The 8,379-nt window shown below is 39.4% G+C and overlaps 1 protein-coding gene across 1 annotated transcript; it reads right to left on the reverse strand.

The window, feature by feature from the left end:
• Nucleotides 1–996: 996 nt before the first annotated feature.
• LOC103705109 (probable magnesium transporter NIPA4) lies at nt 997–7,316 on the reverse strand. Its single transcript, XM_039132291.1, has 9 exons — nt 6,913–7,316; nt 6,777–6,833; nt 6,518–6,608; nt 6,262–6,422; nt 5,993–6,120; nt 5,688–5,825; nt 3,403–3,495; nt 1,886–2,003; nt 997–1,771 (listed from the first exon to the last, which is right to left on the reverse strand). The coding sequence occupies exons 1-9, from the start codon at nt 7,040–7,042 to the stop codon at nt 1,641–1,643; spliced, it is 1,047 nt and encodes a 348-aa protein (XP_038988219.1). The 5' UTR covers nt 7,043–7,316; the 3' UTR covers nt 997–1,640.
• Between the last annotated feature and the right edge of the window lie 1,063 nt (nt 7,317–8,379).

Genomic DNA, 8,379 nt, shown 5'->3' on the forward strand with positions numbered 1-8,379 from the left:
ACTGGCTTTAACAACTCTTGAAACTTGGGATTTCCAAGTGAGGAAGTTGTCATGTGTGAGAGGAGTGGATACCAAATTAGAGATGTTATTCAGCAGAAACTTCAGTTTAGGAGGAATGCTTTGATCTTCCATTGCTCGAAGTCCTTCATTTGATTGGGTAGCATCTATTGATCCAGGTGAGGCCATCGGAAGAACAACTTTGAGGTTGAAGTTTGGAGACTGCATAAGCTTCAGAATCCCTTCATTTTGTAGGAGGAAGACTAGATGTATCAGTTGAGGTCGTCCCAGTGAGGTCGTCCCGCTCTGATACCATGATAACAATTATGAAGATTGAGAAGAGAACAGAGGAAGAAGATGAAATGTAGAAGAAGAAGAATATATTTTCATTGCCCATTCCACATCGGTTTACTTGATAGAGTATATATAGAGATCAGAGAGATCAGAGTTGTCAGAAGGTTGTTAGGATTTTGTTGCCTAGCTGGTTTGTTGAAGATCCGTTAGACACAACGCCGTTTAGGAGAACGTTTCACTGAAACGTTTTGAGCCGGGACGTGTGTTGAAGTGCAAAGCTTGAGCCGGGACGTGTGTTGAAGTGCAAAGCTTAACCCGATGGCTTTGTCCAGCTAGTCATGAGCAGGTCTGCTGATAATATATATATATATATATATATATATATATATATATATATATATATATATATATATATATATATATATATATATATATATATATATATATTAAAAGCAAGAGAGAACAAAAGCAAGGAATAACAGAAATTTTGTCCAAAGCCATCCAGAACATCAATCTCCATACGATATTTGGCTAATTTGTAGGAAACAATAAAGCAAAAAAACAAGAACAATACCAAACTAGTCCTTAATTAAGGTTCATAGATATTGAAAGGGGCACTTGTCACTCACATGGTGAATTTTCGTTTTCATAGAAACCAACATAAGCATCAAACATTTGATCAATAAGTTATAAGTCCATAAGAGATTATTAAGGACCATAAAGTGGTTTATATTTCATGTAGCAGCTTAGTTTGACCTTGAATTCAATCATGGGGTCGCATCGTTGTCACATTGCTTGAAATGGTTACACATTCAATAAGCAAATCCATCTGAGACTATCCAGAATATTTGGCGGAAATAATAACGCAAAACTGGCATAAGATATTCCTCAATGGTTTCTATACATGCAATAGTGAAACCAAATAAGAACCTGTGTCCGATCCTGCTATCCAGTTATCCCTTCAATCTTGAACATAGCAATACCTGTCCTGTGGATTTTCTGATCCATGCTAGGCTGAAAAATTCCACCCTCCTGATATGGCAATTGAATGCCCATGTATGCACAAACAAATTAATAACATTTCTAGAATCTCACCAACTCTGAGTACTTTACAGTATACATTGGAACGCAAAGCTGAGGTCCAGCCATTATTTCTTCATCCCACCAAGCAATCAGCACAAAACTTTTCATGAACCTCCAAGTGGCAGTTCACAAGAAGCACCATGGTATGAATGCTCATCAGTTCTTCAATTGCCAATCAACTCAATTCAACAAGTTGAGTCACTGGATTGGAATCTTCATATGGAGATCCAGTATGTTCACATAGACAGATTCTTTGTTTCAAGTTGCTAGTATAGCTCTTGTCTTCTCAAGCATATATCTTCTGAAGATCCCATCTCCTCATCAATGTGCTTCAGCAACTCCCCATTTCCACCACAAAGCCTACTAGTCAATGACGGGGATAATGGTGGATACATACCTGCATGATGTTCAAAATAATAAAATACAGATTTATACAATGAGCAATAGTTCGAAAGCAAGCAAAGCAGAAAATCGAATTAGCTCGAAAGATATGGCAGAGTAGCTTACGCACTTCTTGAGGAGTTCCTGTCATAGTCTTTTGCTACATGTAATAAAATTGTTCCAGACAGAACAACAATGAAGCCACAAATTTCAGAAATGATGCTTCCCATGCTTTGTCCATCCCAATCCTGCAATCAAGTTTGAACTTGACTTTTAGTGACTCACTAAGCAATGATCTAAAAGCCCAGCAAAAAGCTAGAAAAATGGGGAAAAAGAAATCTAACTGGAGGCTGATGTAATAAAATCAATTGTGTCACAATAAGGTGAGAGCTTACGAGGTGTCTCCATTTATCTGATTTACAGAGACAATCTTATGCACATAATGAATAAAGGTGCATACTACATAGCCCCATATTAAATATCTTCACAATTACTTGTGTCAAAAAGGTGCTCTTGCATCTATGCTCTTGCTGCTGTATTCACTAAAACGGAGACATCAAATGACAACTTGCCTTTTAAATATGCTAAACAAACTATCAATTGTTTGTAGTGGACAGCCTGACCATTAATTCTCCTAGGAAGATGAATATCAAGGCACAATTTCACAAAATTTCCAGATATACAAGTGTTAAGTCATACAAACATCCAATGATAAGTTTGTCAATTGCTGCCAAAAACACAGGAACATGTCAATCCTACCTGCAGCAGACCTACTGTGAGGATCCGTGCGGGCGTGTGTTTAGTCCCACATCGGTTATTCACTAGGTAGATCTTGGGTACTTATACAGGATCAAGGAACCCAAATAATACCTTCCGGCTAGCCATTTTGGGTGAGGTCCTGGGTTGTTACAAATGGTATCAAAGTGGATCCGGCTCATAATCTATGTGGACTAGGGGACACTGCAGCACGGATCCATTGGGATTGACCACGGGTCAATCGTGGTATTTGTGATTTGATTTGAATAGATATGAACCCTTAGCCTGACGAGGACGTCAGGACTTGAACGGGGGGAGTATGTGAGGACCCGTGCGGGCGTATATTTAGTCCCACATCGGTTATTCACTGGGTAGATCTTGGGTACATATACAGGATCAAGGAACCTAAATAATACCTTTCGGCTAGCCATTTTGGGTGAGGTCCTGGGTTGTTACACCTACAGTCATCCTTGATCACCATAAACTAGCAGGATATAAGTTGATTTATGAGGGGTGACGAGAACTGCATTCTTCCTACTAAGGTTAGATCTCATGTTAGCTTATCCTGCAAGTGGTGTTTAGCTTATCCTGCAAGTGGTGTTTAGCTTAGATATTTCAAATTGAAGGGAACACAATTCTGGCAACTGCCAGAGTATGAACAATGCATTGAACAAAAGACACTAAGACAGATGGTAAAATTTTATATGAAACTTCTCAAGCTTTGTAAATGTGAATCAAGCAGTTACATTATTAAACTAAAGCTGATGACACACATCACCAAGATTCCAGTGTGGATGCCAAGATATCTAATTGCACGATCAGTGCTAAATTGAATGATTACACTTGACATCTTTATAAAAGCCTGCAATTAATACAGCTATCAAACAATACCTTGAACATTATGACACTCGCGAGGATTGTAAGTGTAGTGAACATCACATAATATATTGGAGACACAATGGCAGTATTAAAGGTGTCCAGAGCCTGAAAATAATAAAAAAAAATAACTCAAATTAAAAACAATAACAGATGCATAAGAAAATTAAAATAAATATTTCTATTTTCTGGATTTAGATAAAAACTCTATCAGCCTCAAGATTGAGATAGCTTTATATCATAACAAGATAAGATATATGATGTAAAACCAAACTATATTACCAAAGACAAAAAAGGGTAAAAATTTCCAAAAACCACAATTGATAACTTGGTCAAGTCATGAGTATATTAAAGCCACTATCCAGCGGAGTATTCAAATACGGTTGTGTAATATCTAGATAAAGACTGATCGAAAAAGTACATGTAAAATTTGTTTTTTTATGAGTTCCATGGAGAACAATTGCTAATTCTTTCTTCCACTTAATGGCATTCAACTTATTAACAATTACACAGTTAAACCGATGAATTAGTTTCAGTTTTTCAAAAAAGTTAAAATGTGATGCATGCACATAAACTTCCTAATTCTTTAACTAGAAATAAAATTAAAAGCATGAACATATAAAAACAGAATATCAAATTGATTTACAATGAGATACATTTATCAGATACTTCTTCAGTCTTGCAACCTATAGTCCTCCTTCATATGACTTAACAGTACCGTATCCTGGCCACTGCATACCTTGAAGGCAATGCGGCTACCTAAAACTTTTCGGTTTACTTGCACCATGATTTTGCAATCACCTCCTTAAACTGTTTGAGAGACTATTACTCATTCAGTAGATGTTATTAATATCAATATTCTAGGTGATGCATAATTTTCATCATACAATAGTTCATCAAAGAAGCTCATAATGTCGAGAAGTCCATTTATGCAAGCAAATCTACAGACTGGGCCCTCTCTAAACAATACAACAACATAACTGTTCAGAAAGAAAAAAATATTCAGTACCTAACCTTAATCATATTAAAATCCATTGATTCGTTAGACCTGATCAGATATAGAGGAACTATCACTGAATCTAACAGAACAGAAGGGGATTTTCACATAACTGAAATGGAAATACTCCAATAGATATAAAGTACTACACTGGCATGTATTGAACACCGTGATGAAATGCCTGTATTGTATGATAGTTTGGTACTTGAATAAATCATGAATTATCGGGATTAAAAAGTTCTGGCACATACAATATAGTATAACACATACCATGTTAGGAGCCTATCGAGATGAGTCACACCATGGATTAAAATACTGATCAGCATGGTTAATATGACATCATGTATGTCGTAAAAGTGATTTACCAGCAAACAACACTGGCACATTACCAGTTGCATGTCAATGCTTTACACTTCATGGTCCGAATCATGGTTTGGGCCGTATGGGGGCGCACTACAGTACCGGTTCGGTACTGTTATCCGGTACAGATGGCATATCGATATTCGGTATTCTAAAAAAATTTCGTATCGTACCGTACTGATACTATGCTAGAGTGGCACTGGTACGAGGTCCAGTACCGAAAGAACGGACTTTAGTCTGAATTCATGGCAAGCACTGGCAATTTACATACTTTGCCATTGCCAGGCTGACACGACATGGCACCAGCACACGGTACCTCCATCCACTACTCACTCTGGCCTATATGGTGTGAAGCCATACTAGGCTGGCAGGGTGCCATATATAGAAATATGATATAGCTTGAACCCACTAAAATTCACATTTTTCGTGTGGCTAGATTCAAGATGAGTCGACTTTATGATTAAAATCACTTGTTACCTCCTTTTCGTTCCTAAAACTGAAACCAAATATCAGTCAGTTTGAAAATTTAGGTGATCATATTACAAGGGATAATGCAAAAGACAGTTTGTTATTGTTCTTTACAGAAAAGTATAACGATGCAGCATTTTGAGTTAAATTAAAAAAAGGTCGAGTAATCAAAGATTAAAGATGCTTTAAAGCAACAGGGATGAATCAAAATATGATTGAATGAATTAAAGAAACAATATCATATACACAAAATCTTTACACAGAAACTTAATAATTCCAAACTCAAAAATTTACTTCTTACAGTTATGCTTATATTAAAAAAGAAATTGGTTTTAAACTCAAAAACATCCACAAGAGGAAATCCCAGCATAATTATAAGCACACGATATACAAGGCGAATATATATATATATATATATATATATATATATATATATATATATATATATATATATATATATTATGCCATTACTCACCTTGTTAAGATAATCCATTTGTGTTATCACACATGTAAGCACTACGAGCATAAAAACCCATGTCTGGGGATAAATTAACTGATTCATACCCTCAAAAGTCAGCTTGAGGGAAGTACCCAGAGCTTTTACACTCATTACCTGCATATATAAAAAATCATAGAGAGTAAATAGTATATTTATACTTCAAGATACATCGAGTCTCAACTGTTTTTTTTTTCTCTTTTGTGTGCACGTTATAGATTAAATTGTAGTATAGTATATAAACAAGAAAGTAGCAACATAGTATTACCAAATAGAATCATTACCGAGAGAGAGCCCATCAAAGAGCAAATGCCTGTGTAAATTAGCACATTCGTATGCCCATAGCGTGGAGAAAAATGGAAAATCAGCACGAAGACCAATACAATAACCGAAGCCACATACAGCAGGAAAGCTGCAAAACAACCAAGGCAAGGATGCGACAAAACTTAATCATATATATATATATGTCATTGGTTCACTAGCTGTGCCTTCTTCCAATTTCTTTTTCGTTGCCTAAGATATATAAACAGACAGAGTGAAGAAATCTGCTTACCTGTTTGAGTGGCCAATTCCCATATTTCCTGAACCGAGCTGATTGCTCTCTCCTGCGGTGCGTGAATGACAATCACCACAGATCCTGCAATGCACATAACACAGCCCAAAATCCCAAGACTGTGCAACTTCTCCTTCAGAATGAAGTGAGCCAACACAGCGCTACACATGCCATTTGAGATGCCATCAGCACCTTAGCAGTCACAGATGATCCACATAGCTCTTCAATTCTAGTACACAAACAGTGGAGGACCTACCTAACGATTATGCTCAACGCGCCAAGAGGCGTAACAAGAACTGCCGGGGCGAACGCATATGCCACAAAATTCGCGACTTCTCCTACAATCACTGAACAAGATACATGCCTCGGCATTAATTCATGCCCCAACGACCAGCGATCCAAGTTTTTTCGATCCAAACCCATGAGCTTTAATGAATTGACACTATTTTACAAATTAAATGATACCGAAGTTAATTAGTTTCTATACGAGAAGGAGAAAGGAGGGGTTGGGTTACTTGTGATCATGCCAGCCCACCAGAGGGGCTCCAAGAGATAAGAATATCCACCGACGCCTGCACCGCAGAGAACATCAAAATTCGTGATGAATTCAAAGAGGGAGAGTGAGATGAGTTCATGTTGGGGTTGAATGACCTGCTCGGATCCCAGAAGCGGCAGCGGCCCTTCTGAGGCCCTTCTTCTTGACGATGAAGCTCGCCCCGATGAACCCGCTTGACAGCAGCGCCAGCACCAATCCCTTCAGATTGTCCGTCGAAAATCCCATCCCCCAACACCACACCGATTAAACCCTCCTCTGTCTCTCTCTCTCTCTCACACACACACACACCCTTTTCCTGGTTCCTAATTCTATCGAAATATAATGTAACAAAAATATTACAAAAAAAAAAAAACAAAGAAAGAAGGAAAGAAAGGAAGCTACTAAGGAGGCTTCCCTTTTATTTCCTCCTTGTTTTTCTCGGCTCCTTTTGTTCTTATTCAGGGATTCGAGTAGGAAGAAACGATTGGGAGCTTGGGATTTGGGACTGTAGCCGATGGGAGTGGTCGGAGAAGAAAAAGGGCTAAAATCGCCATTTTATATTATTTTAAGAGCAATTATTGCGAACGGCACTGATCAGCTGTTCGGTTCAGAACACGGCATCCGGCATCTGCAAATAAATCTGTGGAACGATAAGGGCCCCACTGGACTTTACACGTGGCAACCAAACAATGGCGTGTCCTTCCAAGTTTGGTTATTCGTTAGATTTGGTTTGTCTGGGTAAGGTATGTACCAAACAATGACGTGTCCTTCCAAGTTAAATGCCCTTGTCACTAAGGTCATTCGCGTAAATGCCACCGCGCGGGGTCTACAGCTATAAGCGCGTCCGGTTGGATAGATTTGGAGCTTTGCCATGACGTGGCACGTGGAGCAATACAAAGATTGAATGGCGACCGTACAAGCATCGATCATGGAAGTGGTATTTAGCCCGGACCAGTGCTCCGGCATAGAGATGGGCACTGGGCCGGGCCGCCCACGGCCCGGCACGGCACGGCACGAAGCGGGCCGTGCCTGGCACGGCCCGCCAGCTACAGTGTCGGGCCGTGCCTGGCACGGCCCCTTTGATAGGGCCGTGCTGGGCTAGAGGTTCCTGGCCAGCGGGCCGTGCCAGGCACGGCCCGCTTCGGGCCTGGGCCGGCACGGCCCGGTCTAGGCCCGCGGGCCAAGCACGGCACGGCCCATAAGGGCCTGGGCTGGGCTGGCACGCGAGCCTGGCACGGTCCGGGCCTGGGCCCGGCTCGGCCCGATAAAATTTTTTTAATAAATTAATAAATATTGAACACTAAGAAATCTTGATTTATGAATATAAAGCCACCTTAATGGTGGGGGGTTTGGCATAGACCCCTACCAGTTTATTAATTTAAATCAAAATGGTACATGAAGGGAGGTTTGGACCTTGGTCTGACCTCTAGATTCTAGAATACAATAAGAAACTAAGAAAGGGCCGAGGTTTGGACCTTGGTCTGACCTCCAGAATACAATAAAAATGTATAATTATAAAAAATTAAGAAATCTTACTAATCATCAGTGATTCAGTGAATCAGTATTCACTCTTCAGTTTTCAG

Source organism: Phoenix dactylifera, chromosome 12 (genome assembly GCF_009389715.1).
Source record: "Phoenix dactylifera cultivar Barhee BC4 chromosome 12, palm_55x_up_171113_PBpolish2nd_filt_p, whole genome shotgun sequence".
NCBI lineage: Eukaryota > Viridiplantae > Streptophyta > Magnoliopsida > Arecales > Arecaceae > Phoenix > Phoenix dactylifera.

Bases quoted from the DNA above. Each gene is read 5' to 3' on its own strand.
- LOC103705109 (XM_039132291.1), bottom strand. From the start codon at position 7,042: ATGGGATTTTCGACGGACAATCTGAAGGGATTGGTGCTGGCGCTGCTG. The intron at 6,609-6,776 runs GTAACCCAACCC...TATCTTGTTCAG, and splicing joins GTGGGCTGGCATGATCACAA to TGATTGTAGGAGAAGTCGCG. The intron at 3,496-5,687 runs GTGAGTAATGGC...TATTATTTTCAG, and splicing joins AAATGGATTATCTTAACAAG to GCTCTGGACACCTTTAATAC.